The sequence below is a fragment of the Primulina huaijiensis genome, chromosome 10 (genome assembly GCF_012295235.1).
Source record: "Primulina huaijiensis isolate GDHJ02 chromosome 10, ASM1229523v2, whole genome shotgun sequence".
NCBI classification, from domain to species: Eukaryota; Viridiplantae; Streptophyta; class Magnoliopsida; order Lamiales; family Gesneriaceae; genus Primulina; species Primulina huaijiensis.
In genome coordinates, this window is record NC_133315.1 from 684,647 (window position 1) to 707,268 (window position 22,622).

Here is a 22,622-nt window from a genome sequence, read left to right on the forward strand (position 1 = left end):
AACACTTAAAATTTTTCTCTCTTACACCATTTTATCACTTTACACAACACTTAAAATTTTTTTCTCTTACACAATTTCACACAACACCTAAAATTTTTCTAAGCACTTCATAACACTTCAAAATTTTTTCTCTCTTATACAATTTCACACAATACGTAAAATTTTTCTCTCTTACACGAATTTAATACTTGACAACACTTAAAATTTTTTTCTTTTACACGATTTTAGTTTCGATTATAAGTTTTTTTTAGATTTCTTAAATTATTAAAAGTATTTTTTTTTTTTTTTTGAAACAAAGTAGCGACGGAAATTGTGGTTAATAACCGTCGCTAATATTAGCGACGGTCTTAATTGATAACTGTCGCTAATTTTAAAATTAGCGACGGTTGAGTAAACCGTCGCTCATTTGACATAGCGACGGTTTAATAAACCGTCGCTAATTTTGGCTTAGCGACGGTTGGAGATAAAATCGTCGTTAATTTGATTTAGCGACGGTTTGAAAAACCGTCGCAAATATGACCTATCACATCTGATAAAAACCGTTGTCGTTGAACTGACTTTCAACAACATCCTCAGTTACAACAGTTTTAAGAATGCTACGACAACGGATAAAATCCGTTGTCGTTTGCCGTTTTTGGTGTAGTGAATGTAACAGTTTCTTTGGAGAACTCCATAAAAAAAACTAAATTAATGTTGGGTTTAAGATAAGAAAATCAAGATTTCGCACGATTTTCAGTCCGCAGAGGTCTCAAGCAGCCCAGATTCGACAGCAGTTGCTATGCTTTTACTTCATTATTCTTACCTATGCACAAACAACTCATTGGAAGTGACTGAATCAGTTCTTACAAATTGTTAAGGCATGGAAACATGTTCAGTGAATCACAAGTACTACAACACTGAACTTCATATTATTTTCCAAAAGTACTGCAGAAGTTGGAACATCACTGATCATTCTAATTAGTCCAGGTTTTTTTTGGTAAACTCTGAAACGCAATTTACTGATTTTTCAAACAAGCTCAACTTCGGGCTTGGCATAATTAGATAAAAGGGGTTCATTCCTTTTTTTTTTTCCGGGTAACCTAGATATCCGGGTTTTTGCCCGACTAATCCTTGGGAGAACGGTCTTCCACTTTGGTTCGCCGCCAAGTAAATCTGGATGCAGTCACAGCCTATCTACGAACGCTTGGATTGGCCCTCGTTTAGTTTTTATCATCCAGTAATCATGTTATCTTCTACATGCATGCCTGTGGAGCATCTCCGTTAGTATAATTCCTAGTATCGAAGTTCTTCCATTAATAAAAATTTAGGATTTCTTGTCACGCAGGCGGATTCAAGAATTTCTTGATTTTTATTGATCTTCATCTTTTCTAATGTTATATATTTAAAAAGATATTAGATTTTGAGCTGATCATAAAGCCAAATTATCGTTTAAAGGTTGTGTCTTCTTCCATGCTTGCAATTTCTATGGTTTGGTTAGGGGCATAACAGTTGGAGGTCGATTGAATATTTTGTTAACACAAACATTTTATACAGTAATTATAAAAGTAAACATGTGCATTAAACACCTCTTCCACATCCATAATACATCTATAAATGTTAATCAAATTTATCTCATTAAACTATTTATAGAACTTCTGAATCAAAAAACGGCCAAAAGTCGACACCCCAACGATGATTGTAAATTCAGAATTTAACGATGGTTTTTTAGATAGACAAACCGTCGTTGTTTTAAGACAGTCGATAATTTGGCGATAGTTTTTGAAAATCGCCACTATTGATGAACGATGACCGATATAGAAACTGAATTTGAATTACCGTCGCTAGACGCTTTTTTTTTCTTTTTTTTTTTTGGTGTCAGTTGTCTATTTATTTTTTGGCTAGCATATTAATCGGCATGACAATTATTTGACTTCACGTAGGGATAAGAAGAGTTTGGGTCCACTAGAACCCGATTTCAGACCCGCTAAAATTTTTAACAACTCATACCCGTCTGTACCCGTTAAAGCTTAGATCCATACAAAAATGAAACAATGTATTTCAAGTCGAGGCTCTGATCGTGCATTTAGATGTATGATGAAGATAAATAAATTGCAACGAACACATTATACAGGAGAAAAAAGCCGGATCGGTAAGGAATAAACACAGGAGAAGAGAATAATTATTACTTTTGAGCTTTGAGGTTTTCAGTACGTAGTCTTTTGAGCTTCACATTTATATGTCAAAATGTGTCAGCCCGACCAAACCAGCCAACCCACCTTAGCCTGCCATCAAATGGGACTGACTGAGCGGGCTGGCCGACCAATTTTGTGGCTTGGAAAAACCCCTAGCCAACCCATCATGAGTTGCGAGTTAGTGGGGACGGACAACACACCAAAAATCGAAGAAAACAAAACTAAAGAAAATACCAATTATATTCATATTTTATAATACATATATTATTAATTACATTTAGTCAACTAATTCAATATCATTAGTAACAGAAACTAAGAGTGCCTAAAATTTACAAAGTTTAAAAAATCATGTCTCAAATCCAGTTTTAACCATGTTTAAAAAAGTACTACAGTTTTTCGGACGAGCTTAGTTGGCATGGTATTAATCGCCCTGTTTGACAACCCATTTGGATGGGAGTCCGATCCGGATTAATCGAGCTAACTTGTTTTATAGGTTTTTATAAATTAATTAAGAAAAAATATAAAACTAAAAAAAACTGCCATAATATGATAATTTTTTTGGGTTAAAATATAACCCAAAATGTATTTCTTTTTTTATAAAATAAAAAATGTATAATCACAGATAATAAAATTGGTAGGGAAGGTATCTCCTATGACTATAGACCTGGCCATCCATCACCCAAATAGTCAATCGGGCTGAACTTATTTCGTCAAATCGAATCGAATTTGTCGTTACGATCGACAGCGGAAGTGAAGCTGGTGGTGTTTACGTATTGACGCCGGAGCTAGCTAGCTAGCTAGCTAAGACGTCGGACCAAATAATTAAGACGTTGATTACAAGTTCATGTGACTAGCTATCAAGTCCTTTGATGGAGACTTGGAGTTCCATTGTGACCACACAAAAGAACATAAGAGGAAAAGTGGATAAAAGTCACGATGAGCAATTCTCATGAAAGTTGACAAATCCTAGATACAATACAATATATATATTCTTTTGATATGTTGAATACCCCACCGTACGCATCTCCTTGCTCACATATGAAGTGACACTCATATATTGAACGTAAAATTTAGATATTTTTCATTATATTTAATAGATGAGTGCAGTGATAGAGCCACAAATATGGCTCTGCTCGGGCTAGAATTTTAAACTCTACAATCTTTTAATATTTTAAATTGATCTACCTGGGCTAATATCATATTATTCCAAAATTATACAAAATTTACATATAAATTTTTAAAAAAAAAATTAGACCATCCGGGCTAAAGTCCGAGTATACTAGAGTGCGCCTCCGCCCCAGAATGAGTGACACCTCATTAAGTAAACAAAGTGTGTGTCTATATATATATTTCATTCCTTTGATTTCTCAATGATGCACTAATTTTTAGGGAGTAAAGTGAAAACAAGGAGGGCCCATGTGGAACGTATCAAAGGGACAAGGCAATGTGAATGCACATATCAACAAAAGATTGTGCATGCATGGGTTGGGACAAGAGATGCTCTTGTGAAAGCTCCTTAACTAGCACCAAGCACCTCACATGAGATGCAATCGTGCACGTGTGTGGGGGTAGGAGAGAGATATAGATAGACCAAAAGATGCATATGTCTCCTCAATTATCATACCATGTTTTTCGACGGTGGAAAATAAATAAGCGCGATCGATTTAATATATTTACTAGGTCTTGTAAGTTGGCATGATTATTTACGTTTTTTATCCTCGCACTCATCAAAATTCAATTTTAGTCTAGTAACTTGAAATTTTTTTCATCTGAGTACTGATATTTCTCGGAAAATATATATACTGATTGAATCTTATGTTAGTAATATCCGTCAACATGTTCGCACTTTGAATTAAAAAGACTGGATTTTGACTCATTTTATGATGTGTAGTATTTTCACTTGTTTTCTGAGTTAATTAAAATAATTTTGATTACCATAATCTAAAGATTTCAATTGATTTTAATTTGGAAACCAAATACTAATTTTTTCTCTTACATTGCGTCACAATTAGTCGCACACTATGTCATCGAGGACTCCAATAGATAGACATGACGGACTCGAAGCTTCGGACGAAAAAGGAGAGGTCGAGTTACGATAAATTCCGTAATTTTTTTTTATATAAACAATATTATATATAATTTTTGGGTCCATCTCTATATTTAATATTTTTTAAATTTGTATTTTGATTAAAAATAAATTATCAATATAGTAAATATTTTATTTTTACTATATTATAAAGAAGGGAGACATGAGGGACCTTACAACCACTCAATACTATCAATTCATGCAAACAACACTTGATCGACCACAAGTCACAAGTGGAGGCATTTGCTTTTACCCACCTTTATTCACCATTTTGTGCACTATCACTTCTCATTTTCACAATATTTATTGCGTTGAAGATTAAGCATCTCTTCCAAAATAAATAAATTTATTTACATTTCAATAACCATTCAATTTGAAAATATTAAAAAAATTAATTATATATATATATATACGTATATATATGTATATATATATATATAACTTTTCTTTTATTGAAATACAAAATTTATGGTGAATAGGTTGATTAAGGAAAGGTCCGATCAAATATAGCCACTCATATGTATTTTTGTGGCAAAAACTAGTGTGAGACGGTCTCACGAGTCGTATTTTGTGAGACGGATCTCTTATTTAGGTTATCCATGAAAAAATATTACTTTTTATGCTTAGAGTATTACTTTTTATTGTGAATATCGGTAGAGTTGACCTGTCTCACAGATAAAGATTCGTGAGATCGTCTCAAAAGATACCTACTCATGTTTTTTTTTTATGAGTAACACTATCTTTAGAGAAGTATAGTTATTATTATGATCGTCTTAATCCATAGAATAAGGTTTGTTGAAAAATGGTTATTTGGTAAGATTGAAATTTCAAATATCATTTTTAATTATTTTATTTTTGTAACTTGATGCTTAAAAAATATATGAATTTTTATTTATATTCTATATATGACGTATTTATATCATGTATACTTATATTATTTGTTATATATATTCGCAACAATTTGGTAAAAAAACAGGTTTAAAAAAAAAGACGAAGAAGAAAAGAAAAGAACTAATAACCGTGAATTGATGGATTGACTTCATCGAGCGCACCTACCACTCAATAAAACACTAGCTTTTTAATGTCATCATTAATTAATGCCATATTTATATATAATTAATGCTCGTTTATACAGTTGGAATAGTAATTTAAACATAATTTTTTTTATTTTAAAATTAATGATTTTTTAAAAAAATTTACTAAATATTGTGTGAGGTGAAAGAAGGTTTGAGAAAAAGTGATTGATAAATATATTAGAAAAACGTGAACCCATTTTCATCTGTCGCCCGTGTGCATAATATATTTTTCCCCTCGTATACAAAATTATGTGGCGTGAGTTATTGGTGTCCGCATAAAATAAATAAATATGTTGTACAATCGAACATACATATTTTTTTCACGATTATACGATATTGTCCACTTTAAAGATAAATTTTCATTGATTTGTTTTTGGACTTTACCCAAAATACCTCGTATTAATGGAAATATCATTCAATCTTTATTAATTCGTGAACTTTTTCATGTATTTCTAATATGAGTCTTTGGTTGAATTTCCAACAATATTTGGAGGATCATACATTTTAATCGAAGTCACTCATCTCTACTGCGTTGAGACTTGAGACCGCACCGCACGCCTTATGTAAATTCTTGGAGCACCGCTTTCTCGATCTCGTCACGAATTTACAGGGAGCCATCAACTCTTTCGTTTAAGTATCTGAAGATTCCACCAACATGGTTCGATCTAGACTCTGATACAGCTGATTGTACGTACCATGGAAATATATATTTCTTTTAGTATGAGATCTTTTAGATAAAAACCAAAAGCAAATCAATTTGAGTTTAAGTTCAAAATAAATTACGTAACAAAATAAATAAAACTTTGTGAGAAGAAAAAAATAATAAAATTCAACATTACCCTTTTTGTTGGATTCGAAGAATCGATACACTATTTAGAGAGACGACATTCTATTATGTGCACAATAAATATGATTTAATATATGTCGGAAATTAGTTCGTTAAGATAGGACCGCATATTTTCACGTCTCACTTCAAAATATAGTCGATAAAATTATTTAAACGTGTGCTACCAAAATTTTTTTAAAAAAAATTTAAATTATATTAAAATTAATTTTTTTATTAAATTTAAAAATATGATGTTCCCTCGTCTTCGAATCGGAATATATTTGCGTATTTACATATAAATCTATTATATGTAAATGAGAAATTAATGAGAAAAATTGGAAGAAAATTTAACATTTGAGGAGAAAGTGTCGTATTTTTTTTCCATGGCCTTAGCTGTTTTGATGGCAACTCTTATCTGCCTTTGAAAAATTCATTAAAGAGTCTCGGTGCGTATCTGGCCTATATATATATAGTCGTCGACTTCGATTTTTAATTTTTAAAAAATTATTTTATTAAATTTTTATTATTGATATATATTTAAATTCAGAAATATTTATATTTTAAGATATTTTATAGTATTTTTTAATATGAAAGATCGAGATTAAAAATAAATAAATAAAAAAAGATCGAATCTCATCTACTCGAGTATGCACTTGATTGCCTTTGAACAAGTTTATTCTCTTTTTATCTTATCACAAGGGATCACTCAATAACCACACATACGTAAAACGCATATAAAATTTAATGTAAAACTTTAAATAATTTATTCATAAAAATATTTTTTTTAATATAATTTAAAGATATGGAAATTTTTCTTTTAGCATAAAAGATATGGAATTTGATCTGCTTGAATATGCGCATTTTTTGACTATTTAATAATTTTATTAACTTTTTCACACCATGAAGAATCAAATATCAATCATTAGCCACAGGAAGATGTATATAATTATAATTTCGTGCATATATAAATATTGAGCTCAAAAATTTATCATTGAAACCAAAAAAATTTGTATTTACAAATAGTTAACAACACAAGATAACGTGAGGATCACAAGTTCAAATATCAACCAGAGATAAACAATTAATGAGAGTTGACTTCAAATGTATATTGATGATATCCGAGTGAACTGGGTGAGCGGAGTCGGGACAATCCACCGGATTAAATAAGAGTTTTGTTGTTTTAAGGAATATGAGCAAGGTAGATATATGGCTTCAAACGTAACCTGCAAACAAGGAAATGAACTCGTGAATGGGCGTCAGAGGGGTGTCCGGCGTAGCCACTCTGATGCTCAAGTCGGCAAGTTGAAGAAGGGTAAAATGACTGTATATGTGCGAATATACGAGAGTATGTAAAAGTTCATAATTTTAGAATCTGTAAATGAGATGTATACCTGCTATTTATAGGAGAAAATCCCATGATTACCTTGTTTTCAGTGTCCACCTGCTAAGTATGGTAAGACGGCTGCTCATACTATGCTTCTGACAAGCTGCTCTGACAGTAATGATTGTCAAGCATAAGGTAGCCCATACTGATGCACTCCAGTGAAGTGCGCTTCTCGAGATAGTCCGAGTAGAAAGTTCTCGTGAGCTTGCATGAGAGCCCGGGCATATGGTAGCCCGGGGAGAAGATGTCCCCAGAATTCGTCTGTCCGGCTGCTGAAGAAATTAATCATCATGTTCATTGATTCTGATTTGGACCATCCATTTAGTATCTCGATTCATCCATGACCCGGACTCTTATAAGTGTATCACCATATATAAACAATGATCGCTCCGGATTTATTTGGGGGACGAATCAGGAGAAGACAATCCCTTGTCAAAATTAGTCCGGAAAAGTCCGGACACGAGAGTTAAAAAACAATAGTGCACACAATTTTTTACTTTAACACGACATCTTTCCTATGATTTAAATATAGGACCTTTTTATTTAACAAAAGGCTTATGTATATAAACCTCTAAATTCCTGAATCTAAGCTACCTTTGTCCACAGCACTCACACAAATATAAATGAGCAAACAAACCAAAGGGAATCAATCTTCAACAAGTTCCACACAGACTACTCGCTCTGCTGTGAGGTGGAGCATTCCAAAGGGATCGCATTGATCCGATCTTGTAGACGGCTTCCAATCTCGGGTCATGCGATCCCTTCGGAATTCCTCATCACTCGGCACCATTTTCCAGCAGGAATACAATTTATCAGCACACTGAATCTTGAGGTGAGCTCATTCATAATCATATATATATTTTTATCTATATCATGATGAATTGATTTATATCTAATTTTTCCGGGTTTTCTGTTATGATTTTTGTGTTTTCTTTGATTCTTGGCTCGATCAAGAGAGAGCCCTAGCTAGTTTTGAGACTGTAGCATGAAATCATAACTGAGAATTAAAGTGACGCCTTGGTATAATTGGGAGATCTTTGTAGAGGAATTAAAAAAGGTACAATCTTGGAATCTCCCGTTTGTTTTTCAAGGAATCTTGGGCTAGTTTATTCATTACTGTATGATTCAAATTGTCGAGGTGTTTTTTTTTATTTTTTTTTGTGGCCATTTAATTTCTGCATGATACAATCTGAAGCAAAATTTTTTACTTGTGTAATTAACAGCACAAGATCAAATTAAATATTGGAGTGCACCGTTTGGTGGCATTTAGATTCTCTGCTGTAGTTGAAAACACAGCACGTAATGCTGTGAACTTTTTATACGAGATGATAAGTTGATCATCTGATGGACCTTCGGACGAAACGAGATGATCAGTTGATGATCTCGTGTAAAAAGAGCACAGCACCGGTGTTGTGTTTTCAGCCACAAGGATCCAAATCCCCGTTTGATGTGAATGAGAAACGTTAATTGATTACATATCTTTTGTTTTTTCATATATATGATCTTTCGAATCAGACGGTGCCTGAGTATATAAATTTTATATGCACTGCATCTAAAATTCAGTCTCTTAATCTTTTATAGTTGGGATCGATCGGGGCATCTTGATAAGATAATTGACATGAGATAGAAACTAGAAATTAGAAAGTTCTAAAATTATATTGTAGAGAAAACCTATTCTTATTTCATCCATGACATTAAAAATTTATCTTGAAAATAATTAATATCTAAAAAAAAAAGAGAGAAATGGAGAGGACGATTGTGGTCACCCTCCCCTAGTCCCCCCCAAACTCCACCACAGTGGGGTTGATGCCACGCTTCCACATTCTTTATCGAACGTTTATCGAAAATTTTGAATATCAAAATCTATTACGGTGTTTTTGAACTGAGTCATTAGATCATAGATCTAAATTTCATGATTTCGAATGTATTTTAGTTGTTTCGATAAATTTAATAAAAAAAATGTTCTAAATTGATCTCCTATTAATTAAGATATATTTAATTGTATACATACTTTGAATTTGCTTCTTAGATCAAATTATTTCATCCATGTCGTATTCTTCCATCTGAACTTAACTTTTAATTAAGATTTCGAATCTCCGAGCTAACTTAATCAAAGGTGGTTTAAGAACCCTAAAACTTATTTGAATAAACACTACATTTCATGTACAATATCTTTCCATATCTAAATTAAATTCATCTTATGTAAATCTAGTGCTTCGTGACTCCCATCTCAAGTGGTCGCCCTATATATATATGCAAGATTTTATTGTATGTCATGGAAGTGGTCCATGTACTAATCCAAGTTGTAAATGGTATGATTAAAATATGTTTTTGCCCACATTCAAATTTGGATCACTTGCGTATTTTTATTTTTATTTTTGTAAAAAAAAAAAAGAAAAAGAAAATCGATTGGATGAAAGTTACATTCTATAATAAATATCAATATTTTTTTGTATATAATATCAAAAGATCCAATAATATTTAATCGGCCCATCGATGGAATTGTTGAGGCCCATTTCAAAACTAACATTTAAAGACTTAGATTAGATTAATAATACATATTTTGATCCAATAAGAGAATAATACTAAATACTCAAGCCATAGAATTTCCCGATTCCGATACAATATATTGATATTTGATCTAATCGAATGATTTAATCGTTATCCAAACAAGTACTGATCCAAGCATTTTCAGTTTTATTCATATTAAGTATGGGAGGAGCCGTATGAGATGAAAATCGTAGATACGGTTTTAATGCAAGATTATCGTATTAGACTATGAATATGGTATATGTGTCCATATGGTTGTGGAAGACGTTTTAAGTATCACACATGAATGACTATAAATATGGTATATGTGTCCATATGGTTGTGGAAGACGTTTTAAGTATCACACATGAGTGACTTGGTGTAACCCATTGACGCGACTCCATTCCACGTTGTGAATCTTATTTTATTATTAGAAAAATAAATAAAATAGATGATTGGTTTATATTAATCCCTTAGGCCATCCACATTGTCCATTTAACACCCTCTCTCCGTTGTGTGTGGGCATTATAATGCCCACTAACAGGAGAGAGAGGCGTTCATTCAAAAGAATGAAAGCCCCTCTTTCTTATTTTTTTTTTAATTTTTTTTAAGTTTCTTTTGGATTTTTTTATTTTTTTTAAACTTTTTAAATTAATCATTTTTTTGGCTTTTTTATTTTTATGTTTTTTAACTTTTTAATTATATTGTAATTTTAAATAAATCATGTTCATGTATTGTTTAAATAATTCTTCTGTCGTGGTATTTCTTTAGAACATCTACTTTATTTAATAAAAAATTTTAAATAACAATAATATTATATTTTTTAAAATTAATAAAATTATTTTATTAAAAAGTAAGATTATTTTTAAAAATTAGAATAATAATGATTTAAATATTGTAAAACATATTTATTTAATATTAAGAATTTTTAAGATGATTGAGTGGACAGTGTGACCCATAAATAATGAGTTTTCATGTTAAAAAGAAAGTGAGTGTAAGAAATATATTGTTATAATAAGTATGTGGCAGTGGATCCCACGAGTTTTGATGAGTTGGTGAGTGTTATAACAACCTAGCGGATGACCTTATAACGTAACTGTAATCCAACCACCGAATCATAAAAGACCCATAGGAACGTGGAAAATGTTAAGGGAGATCTCAACCACAATGCACGAAGCCTCCAAGAATGATTGAGATTTTTAATACTTGTACTAATATATAAAGCTTCAAATGAGAAAACTAATATTTTTTATTATATAACTTGCATATCTATTATTTTGTGTATTTTTATCGATTTATTTACAGTCTCAGTCAACTAAATTTTACTATTTATCGATTTAGTATTTTTTATCGGAGTGTCAATATAGAGCGACAGACAATGATTACTTGTCACCGGAAATTTTTGATGTGATGATAGACATAGCTGTCACGTTAGAACTTCGATGAAAAAATAACTAAACTTAAAAAAAAAATCAAGTTAATGAATTAAAAACTGTGAATTAACCAATAACATGATAAAAAAGATGAAAGATATACAAATTACCTAACCAAAAATATATGTGAATTCATTTATATTATATGTATGTCCAGTTCTTTTAAAATTTTCGACTTATATTTTCAAAAGCATGATGCCAACATTTTTCATCAGCAGAGAATTTATCTTCAAAAACCATAGATATTCTTGAAATTTCATTTACGACATGTATCATACTCATTACTAAGAAACATGAGTTTTCGAGTGTTGTCTTCAACTGAAAGGTTATGCAAGTGCGAGCGGAACATGACATGCATTGTTACATTTTTTGTTTTCCATAATCATATAAAAATGTATTTATTTTAGGAGAAATAGTTTTTTGAGTCAACTAACTTGTTCAATTTTGGATTGTTATTATACACTAAGTTTTTCAATTTTGGTTTTGGTACACTAACTTTCAATTTTCGACTATTTTGGTCAAATTGCAAATGTGACACCTGAAAATAGTGACGTGACATTGAAAATGGTGACGTGATATTGAAAAATAATAAAATGACATCAAAATTATTGATTTATCAGATGTCACAAACTTTGAAAAGTTAATGAACCAAAATCTAAAATTGAACAAGTCAATGGAGTAAACAAATCATTTTCCCAAACTTTTATGTAGGATTCACTAGTGAGAACCTCGTTTCGACTTATCGAGATGCTAAGTTCTTAAAACACAATTCTGGTGAGCTATATATGTTCTTATGATATTCATGGTCTGCCAAGTTTTTACTGGTTTATTCATGAAGAATCAATACAGCAGTCGAAACGTATGTGACGTTTAAGTTGTTGTATGTTTTAAAATTTTTGAGTTGCATTGTTACCATCAACTATAATTAGTTTTTATTTAAGTCATTTATTTAGTCAAATTTAGGTTTTACAAAATAACTTTGTGTCGTTTTTATGATTTTTTAAACTTTTTCTTCTAAGTACTGACCGGTGTCGGACATATTATCATTAATATCCGATGTGCTACAATAGCTAAGTGATATTCAAATTTGACTAATTTCGTAACCGAAAATAAAACGATGCCAACTTACATGATGATCACCTATTTTTTGAAGCCTAATCTGAAGCGCGCAATTTTTGAACTGAAGTATAAAATTGGCGTATGAATACCAAAAACGTTTTGCTCGTATCTCAGTCGGACATAAACTAGAAGTACAGTTAATTAAAACTTGCCATTATTATGATTAGGCACATAGAGCTAGGTACATTATTGAATTATTAAATGATATCAACCACCTAGTACCCATGTATTCGTTGTCCAGTAGAAATTCTTGTCCCGATGGCAAAGATTCTTCAATTTTACCATTGGCTTGTCGTGGTGGTCGGATGAGATAATAAAGAATATTTACTATTGGATAATAAATTTATACCCCGGAAATCCTACCGCATTCCGAAATAGTAAAACAGATCCAAATCTCATATACCCAACCCGAGCTCAAATCGAGTTCAGCGCGGCATGTCCGAACAGCCGACATAAGTGGATCCCGACTCGAACTCGTGGCAACATATAAAACTCTCAACAAATCTTCTATCATGAGAAAATAATCACGGAAAAATTGGGATATACAATTCAAATTACAAATGATCAAAGATGACATAAGATCATACCAAATATTTTATTCAAGATAACTTTCTCTACTTATGGTTTTTTTGCCATAAAAAGCACCTGTATTTCTCTATTATATAAATATCATGTATCACCCTTTACTGAGTCATTAACTTGTTGTTTTACACAATCACTAGTATAACATTTCCGGTGCCCTCTAATGTTTGTTCATCCACGCAGGATTCAGCTCGAGTACTTCTCGACCAAGAGATTTCTGCTCGGCCAAATTCTATCATTCGGTAAATTTGGCTCACCAGACCGAACCCTATTAATAATAATTTTTTAACAACATCAATCAAAATTGGAAAACGTAAATAATATAATGATATATATGTAAGGTCCAAAGATAAGACGACGTAATCCAACAGCATCAAATCTAGGGAAAATGGAAAATAGCTAATTAAATGATTTTAATTGTTCAAATTAATTATGTTACATATGTTTATATGGTTATGAGGTAGTTTTCTACTTGAATGCATAAAATTATATTTTTAAAAGTTATTCGAGTTGTGATCGAAGAACGGAGACCGATGGCTGAAAACTGAAAAATATTTTTTATTAAATAATTGTTTTTAATTATTTAAAAAAAGGTTGATGTTTTATGATATTTTTTAAAATTAAGGAGTTTTGAGGTTATTTTATACGCCGAGATGTAATTTTTAACGGTATTCGAGTTTCGATTAAAATATGAATTTTTCGAGAACTCAGCTAATATTTTCACGAACTTTCCTAAACGAAATATTTTAAATATGCACTAATAGGCTTATGAGCATATTTAATCTTGTTAATGGGCCTAGGCTTGTTTACTTATCAATTAACCAATATTTAAAACACTAACCCTTCCCATTATTTTCCAATACACATGCCCCCATCCCCTAAACAAAGAGGACACTCCTAGCAGCCTCAAACACACGCACGCACGAGAATTTAATCAAGGGAAGCTTCGGTTCTTGCAAGGAAAATTCAGCATAGGTTCTACGTCGTCGTTCTTCGAATCGCCACAACGTTTTCATGCGTAATATATGTAAAGGCATGCCTTAACTTTCTTTTTCTCATCTATCACACCATAATACATGTTTGAATTGTGTTTGAATGGAAAAGATGTTGGCCTTGCTTTTATTTTCGTTTTTATGCATTGACATGTGAATAATTCATGATTTTATGTCCCAAAACTTGTTATATTGTTGCATGAAGGGGCTGCCATGTTAGGATCATAGAGGGACGTTTTTACATTATTTTAGGGGCCACATGATGCATGGTTAAGGCAGAACAGAAACTAGAATAAGCTGGAACGAAATTATTGCATGATGAGTTATAAGGCTAGGTTAGGAAGTAAACCGACGCACGGCTCGTCCAGGGCAGGACCAGGGCTCGGGCTAGGCGTGGGTGAGGGTTGAGTCCTAGCCACACTAGGACTCGTGCACAGCGGCTAGGAAAGAGTCCTTGCGTGATAGGGCTCCACCCATGCAAGCCGAGAGCAGCAGCAACGCGCGAGGGGTCAGGGCTCGACCAGGGGGCCAGGCTACGTCTGACAGGGTCCAAGGGCGAGGGCTTGGTGGTGGCTCGAGGGTAGGAGTCCTAGCTGAGTTTCGAAGAGTCTTACTTTTTGTTAGCTAAGGTCGCACGGCTCGTGTGCATCGCGCAGGGGCTGCTGCTTGTTAGGTTGAGTCTAGGGGGTCCAGGAGGGTTCCTAGATGGGCTGGGTAAGGGCTGGCTCGGGGTGGCTCGGGCTCGGCTCGAAGAAAACAAGAGATGGTTTGAGGGTTTCATGAATGGTTCGAATATTAGGTTTTAATGGCTAAGGGTTGAACCGTGGGTCCACGGGGGTGGCTCATGGCTCACAAGGGTATTTTAGGCAATAAAAAGTTTATGTTTAAAATTTGGAAATTTAATAATCAAGTTTGAATTAATTCGAGAATTAAACGCTCTACGAAATAATAATTACGAAATAATTAGAAAGCCTCGAATTTAAACTAAATAAAAATATGAGAAATTTAATTTAAGCTTAAATAATTATTTGAGACGGTCTAGTGTCAGCGAAAGTAAGAAAAAGTCAAAATCGAGAAATGTTACGTCTAGGGATAAAACAGTCATTTTACACCTGAAAAATAGTAAACGTCTTGGCAGTGCCCTGAATGCTTTAAATAATGATAATATGCTTATTTTAAATGTTTATGAAATTTTATGATGAAATGATAATGCTAAAAGATATGTTGCATGCTTGGTTTAAAAGTAAAATGATTATTATATACTTGAATTTTAATAAGTGATGANATATTATTTTAAGTAAAAGTATTTTCACTGTTGCATATGATTGTATACATACTACTTGCTATTATGGTTATGGTTTGCTGAGTCAATATACTCATTAGGTGTGATCGATGCAGGTGAGCATGATATCGATGTTGTTGAGGAACTTGATGGTTGATCTTACTGGACTGAAGGTGCACATAACCCGAGGACCAGCGCTAGTTTTTCCGCATTTACGTTTAAGTTTACGTTAAAGATTTTACGACTTTATGATTGATTTTAAGTGGTTTTTGAGAGATTATTAGAGTTAGTTTCATTTTGAAATATTGCTAAGTTAGGTTTGGTAAACGATTTATGATTTTATGTTTTGAATTCTTTCTTTTGAATTTTCAAATATAGTTGGTATTTTTCATTTTAAAATGACATCAAAATATTTTATATATATGTATATGCATTGGCTGAGAATTAGTATATGAGGGAAAAAAATTCTAGTACTTTTTAAAAAAAACGAGTAATGAACATTTCAATATAACTTCAGAACTCGAGTCATATTATCGATAAGATAAAAATACGAGAATGTATCTATCTCTCCTTGGATGTTTTGAAATTGCATATGAAACCGCGAGGTAGGCCGCGCAAGTGTTAGCCTAGCTTTTTTCTTGAAACTCGTGTTTTTAAAGGCTGAAACTCAAATTTGTTCAATCAATCCAGATCAAATCGCACCTCAATTTAGTAGTAAAACTAATAAAAAATTTGGTTCTTGTTAATATTTTGATAAATTGGGCTCTATAGTGTTTTCCTTTGGAAACAAAAAAATATATTTAGTGGTGCAAAATAATTGACGGGGTCTAGAGTCTAGTCCGCTATCGACTCTTCCTTGGTTTACTTTTTGGCTAGAAGACCAGAATCTAGACAGACAATAAATGCGCAGACATTGAATTCGGCAAACATTTGTGAACAAAAATAAAAAGAAATATCAGACATTTATTATAGTTGAATTTTTTTTTTTTTACTATAACGCACGCTGGGAGGGAGATCGAATCCGAGGAGAGAGCTAGCTTAAGTTGGTCGGTGAGACCATTGGGCTAGAGCCCGGTCTCGTTGAGTTTTTCAAACCACAACCAAATGGACTTCTAAAGACATCATAAATTATACGTACCGTACCACATGCATATTAGTACCTAACAAAATTTATTTTTCAGAAAAAATTGCAATTTATATCATGTATGTATGTTTGTCTATCTACAACTTTCATCCTTTACATAGTCAAATTTGAGTACCAATTTGTCTCTTCTAATTTTTGGTAGTTTTAATATATTTTAATTGGAAAAGCTGATGTGATTGTAGTTTACACACGTGAGTGTCATCTTGAAAAAATGACCAAAATTGTAAAAAAAAATAAAATAAAAAAATATTAAACTGATACTGAAATTCGACAACATAGATGAGTAAAATTGCAGTTTGAATTGTGTCACGTTCTCGTGGTCTCAATGGGATTCCTAATTAATTTTATGAAATGGAAGATGGAAAGAGTCAACTAGCAGCCGGGAAACAGACATTAATTCCACAGTAAATGCCATTATTAAAGTAGAATATGTCTAACAAATTAAGTAAAATTATATTCCAAGAGAAATCAAATTAAATGAGAAAATGACTTTTAATATTTTTCCAATTTCCAAAGTCCCGTTGTACACGGCGAGAGTCTTGCTTGAACCATTGATTTTTTTCCTGGAATATCGATTTTTTTTCCTGGAATATTCTATGTTGGTGAATTTTTTTTGATAAATTTGCCAGCATTCTTTTTAAGTCCAAAATATTTGTTGCAATTATTTGTTCTTATATTTGTGTTATAATTTTCTATGATATTCTTTTTAATTGCACATAATGGTTTAATTACTATATTAGTTATAGAAAACAAGTATGAAAATGGAGAGATAAAAGTTATTTTACTTTTGAAAAAAAACGTACTTTTAATTCTAATTTAATCATCCACTTTCATCCCAAGTTTGAAATAGATCAATTGGTAGCATGTCATAAGTTTCAAAACTGAATTTTTTTTTTGAATATTTTTCTGTATAATCATATTAAATTTTACAATTAATTTTTTTTCGATAATCCATTTCACAAAATAAATTTTCTTGAATTTTTTGTGCACGGAATGAATAATAAAAGTTTGCACATATTTTAATGTTATACATTTTTAGCAAAAAATTAACGTTTTGAAAGTGTGTGTATATATTTGCTATAGTACTGACTAAAAAAGAAAAATCAAGGATAAAATTTGCCTATCGATTAATATTTATATATACATCTATAAATTATGGAATTGGTATAGATTTTGTAATATAAGATCTTAATAATTAATTTACTAGATAAAAATTTGTGTCATCACACGTAGCTTAAAATGGGTCAATTATAACTTTAAAAGTCAAATCAATCGATGGGTATGCCAAACTTCTTGGAAAATTAGAGTTTCCTTGTATTTTCCACACGATTGTGTATAAATAAGTCTTCATCTTGCCAAAGGTTCATGCATTCAATTGATATTGTTTTCTTATCTTGAGTTTGCTAAAGAGCTTCTTCAAGTAGCTTTTATGGCCTCACAAATAATTTCAAACTCTTCAATTGTATTTGCTCTTGTATCTGTCTTTTTGGTGCAAGGCATTCTAGGTGAGTCGCTCTTTGGCTGGCTTACAATAATATTCTATACACGATATTTAGACTTATGTATTGCGTTCTTGTATAGTTGATTTTTTAGATAACTGTTTTTGACATTAAGTTAATTGTTCTTAAAAAAATTTGCAATTTGTTTTGTGGTGCATTGTAGTTATTATTTGAATTAGCATGTGATTCAACTTTATATTTTTTTTATATTATTAAAGTCTTAAAATTATGAATTATTGTATTACTTATTGATTTTTTAAATACGAATTATGAAAAAAAACTCCATTCTCTGTCAGGCAATGTGGAGTGTGAGAATCTTGAAAAAGAGCGGTGCGCGTTTGCCGTGTCATCTTCGGGGCGTCGGTGCGTGCTGGAGAAGAGCGTGCGCAGAAGCGGGGAGGAGGTGTACATGTGCCGCACTTCGGATATCGAGGCCTACAAATTCAAGAACTGGATCGAAACAGATGAATGCATAATGGCGTGTGGGCTGGACAGAAATGCGCTCGGGATCTCGTCTGACTCTTTGCTGGACTCGCGTTTCGCGCTTAAGCTTTGCTCGGATGAATGCTATCAAAAATGCCACAACGTTGTCGATCTTCACTTCAATCTTGCTGCTGGAGAAGGTAAGCATTTTAAGTGATTATACATATGTTAACGAGGATTCATTCGACTTCGTGATTTGCGTTATAAATCCAATGGTATAAAATCATAAAACAACACATAAATATACTTGAATTAATCGACCTATATTTAATGCATCTAGCAAAAATTGAAATTACACAAGTGTTGAGTGCAATAATTGTCCCTGCTTGGTAGAGCGATCGAACCGTGGTGCTTGAGTTGTTGTGCGGTTTAAAAGATTTGAGTTGCACAATTACCACCAGATATAGCTTTTGGTAAAGCGGCAAGCGCTCGGTCCTACAATTGGTATCAGAGCCAAGGTCAAGGGTTCGATTCCCATTGATTGCAAAGAGTGCAATTATTGGGAGGGAGATTGTTGGATGCAATAATTGTCCCAGCTTGGTAGAGCAATCGAACTGTGGTGCTTGAGCTGCTGTGCAGTTTAAAATATTTGAGTTGCACCATTACCATGAGCTATAGTTTTTGGTAAATCGACAAGCGCTCGGTCTTACATCAAGTATTCAAACTAATAACTTGCAAAATGCAATGATCACATACTAACAATTTTCTTGAAATAGGAATATATCTTCCCAAGCTATGTGAAGAACAAGGAGCAAACGCACGCCGTGAAATGGCAGAGATCAAGAGCTCGGGATTCGTCGCAGCTGGACCAGGTTCATCCGCACCGTGGTACCCTACTTCTCATAACTTCCTATCGGCCTTGGCTCCTGCATCGACTCCTTTCTAGATCATTATCGTCGTGGTCGTCGTCGTTGTTTGAGTTGAAAATTATATTGATATAATAAATCGTTTGTCTTCATTTTGAAACACTCGATGGTATATAGGTCGAGGCCGCAGATTTGTAATGTGCATGTTTCACTTGTTTTTACGAAATACATATATAATAATAAATAAGTTGAAGTTGGAGGTTTGCAACGTGATTGGCATAATTTGAGATATTTTTGTTCCTTTTGATCTAATTGTCACGTTAAATTTTATCATAAAATAGAGTTTGTGAATTTAATATAATTCTGTTATAGTTAGTTTTTTCTCATCTAATTATATATATATATATATATNATCACACACTAATTTTCAATATTCAATACCTAATTTTACCTAATTTTCAACATTCAACATTCACATTTTCAACATAAATATTTAACACATTTTTAAATAATTTTTCAACAATATCTTACTATTTAATTGTCGAGGCCTTATATTAACTAACTTTTAATTAATTAGGTAAATCCTTATTTAAAATTACAATTATTCTTTTATTTTTTATATTTTTAAATTCAATCATATCAATGTCTATATTATCTTATTATTATTATTATTAAGTTTGACACAATTAGAGTAAATAATTTTAATTTCTTGACGAATTTTTTAAAATACTACTCTAATATTACAAAAGTACTCTATTTTTATTTAGTAAAAAGTCTTTCTTTTAGTAAATTTTGCATTATCTTAGCACTATATTATATATCTACTTTTCGAAATTTTTAAAATTGCTAAAATATTTTTTTAATAGTTATCAAAACTTTTGGATTTTTAAATGATTATATCTATTATAATATAAAAAATTATTAAATCAAAAATAACACAAAAAATATCACACACACACGCGTGCGCACACACACAGATAATATATATATATATATATATTTTAAAAAAAATTGAACACATTACAGATAAAAAAAAAAAAAAAAAAACTTATTAATTTGCACATCTTCTCCAAAGCCCATAATTGAGTTTACACTTTTGATACGCCTGATTTGGGGCAAAGAATTGGGCCTTCAAAATCGAACCAATGGCAATAATTTTTCTATTTGTCGTACTAAACACAACCTAAAAAAATTATTTAATTAGAATGCTCACGTTGTTCAACGAGGAAGCATTTAATTAACTCCGATCCAATGTTCAAAATTTAGCGTAAGCTCGAGTACTTATTGTTTTACCAAAAACTATATGTTCAATCTTATAATTAATATCAAAGTCATTATCATGTTTCAACTCTGATGATTGCAAATTCGTGCAATCAGTGGAATGAAAAATGTTGAAAAACAATTACCGTGTGACGATTAGTATATTTATAGGATATATAAAATATTTGAATTGATGGATGGCACTGCAACTTTGGCTCATATTTCAAACAACATGAATCTATAATTTGATAAAATCAATTGTCCACATCTATATTACATATAGAAATAAAGAGTCGTATGGATGGAAATCATGTTGTCTTTAGGACAATACTCTAAAAACGTATACGATAATGAACATTTATCTTTATATGTGAGATTTACTGAAAAAATGTGATGTAAATGTGTCATGTATGTCTATCAAATTTTAAATCGAACATATTATATTAAAACATGTAAGAATATTACGTAATATAGAATGACCCGATAATTAAGCGGTAATTAGAAATCTCACAGAGAAATTCCTTGACATATGACAAATATCACCAGCTTGATTTTATCATATTATAACATTGTAATTTCTGTAAGATATACTTTAGAATTTCGAATAAATGAATATATTTATAATATAATATAATGTATTACGTGGGCCTATATAATTTTGGACCATATAATATGATATTATATATAATGTATAACGTACGTGGCCTCGTATTTTTGGACCTCACAATGCTAAAGTTTCTCCTATGCGGATATGATATTCAGTTTATTATATTAATATTTAATTTTTTATATATATTTACTTTAAAGTATAATTAATTTCAAACCATAATATTTTTAAATCAACCAATCAAGTCGATGATCTACATAAACATAACATATAACGATAAATTGTTAAAGACCACACAAAGTGCAATAAAATTTGCGGTTTGTAAATTTTGTTCTTAATAATATCAGAGATATTTATATAATAAACCTATGTTTTTTTTTTTTTGCTTGAGTGCACAGCTTAGTTTATCTGTCAAGGAATTTAACTTTTTGTTGAAATTATTTTAAGTGAAATATATATTTTATTGAAAGTATGACTGAATTTAAATTCAAATTACTTAATGCTTTGAATTAATTCCTCGAAGACTTTGTACCACTATTGTGGTTAGAAATTTTACAAAGAAAAATCCAGAAAAATATATTAACATCTCGTTTGTCTCTTTATACCCACAATAGTGAAATTTGTAATATATATTTTTAATTATATATTATTTAATACATGGACCTACCTAATCAAAGGTTTTTGTGGTAAAAACTCGTGTGAGACGATCAGGGGTCGTATTTTGTGAGACAGATCTCTTAGTTGAGTCATCCATAAAAAAGTATTACTTTTTATGCTAAGAGTATTATTTTTTATTGTGAATATCGATAGGGTTAACCCGTCTCGCAGATAAAGATTCGTGAGATCGTCTCACAAGAGATCTACTCAACTTATGTTAACATGATATTTTATCTCAAATTTAAGATATCGGACGAATATAGTACAAAAATAAACTAGCTATTAGTAGTCTTTGGGCATGTATAGTCTATGTTTTCGTGGCTTATTCATTTCTCCAAGCTACTATTCTTTTCTAATATATTATAGTCATTCAAAATATATTAATTTTTTAATATTTTTTTGGAGATTTTAGTAAACACACACAATCAATCCAAATGCACGACTGGTGTGGGGGTATTACTTACTAAGTATATGCGATACAAGATTCCCTACTGCTTCCCCCAAGCACTACACGTGCCTGCATGACTCATCGTGTGATTTGAAATTGGCAAATTCCAAATCGACACGTGTCAGAAAAATGAAATTATTATTAAATTACAAGAATGAAAAATTTATTATTATATTATTATTACTGTCATTATCTTTATTATTGTTATTATTATTATTATTATTATTATTATTATTAT

At 31.5% G+C, this 22,622-nt stretch overlaps 1 protein-coding gene across 1 annotated transcript; it reads left to right on the forward strand.

Moving 5' to 3' along the window:
* The first annotated feature begins 17,974 nt into the window (after positions 1-17,974).
* On the forward strand, positions 17,975-19,665 carry LOC140986518 (uncharacterized). Its single transcript, XM_073454792.1, has 3 exons — positions 17,975-18,129; positions 18,420-18,746; positions 19,323-19,665. Exons 1-3 carry the CDS (start codon positions 18,054-18,056, stop codon positions 19,490-19,492), a joined length of 573 nt encoding a protein of 190 aa, XP_073310893.1. The 5' UTR covers positions 17,975-18,053; the 3' UTR covers positions 19,493-19,665.
* Positions 19,666-22,622: the final 2,957 nt, after the last annotated feature.

What these genes read in the sequence shown, in the direction of transcription:
- LOC140986518 (XM_073454792.1), top strand. Translation starts at nt 18,054, where the DNA reads ATGGCCTCACAAATAATTTCAAACTCTTCAATTGTATTTGCTCTTGTA. An exon ending in TTTGGTGCAAGGCATTCTAG is followed by an intron (nt 18,130 to 18,419) that starts GTGAGTCGCTCT and finishes ATTCTCTGTCAG; the next exon opens with GCAATGTGGAGTGTGAGAAT. An exon ending in CAATCTTGCTGCTGGAGAAG is followed by an intron (nt 18,747 to 19,322) that starts GTAAGCATTTTA and finishes TTCTTGAAATAG; the next exon opens with GAATATATCTTCCCAAGCTA.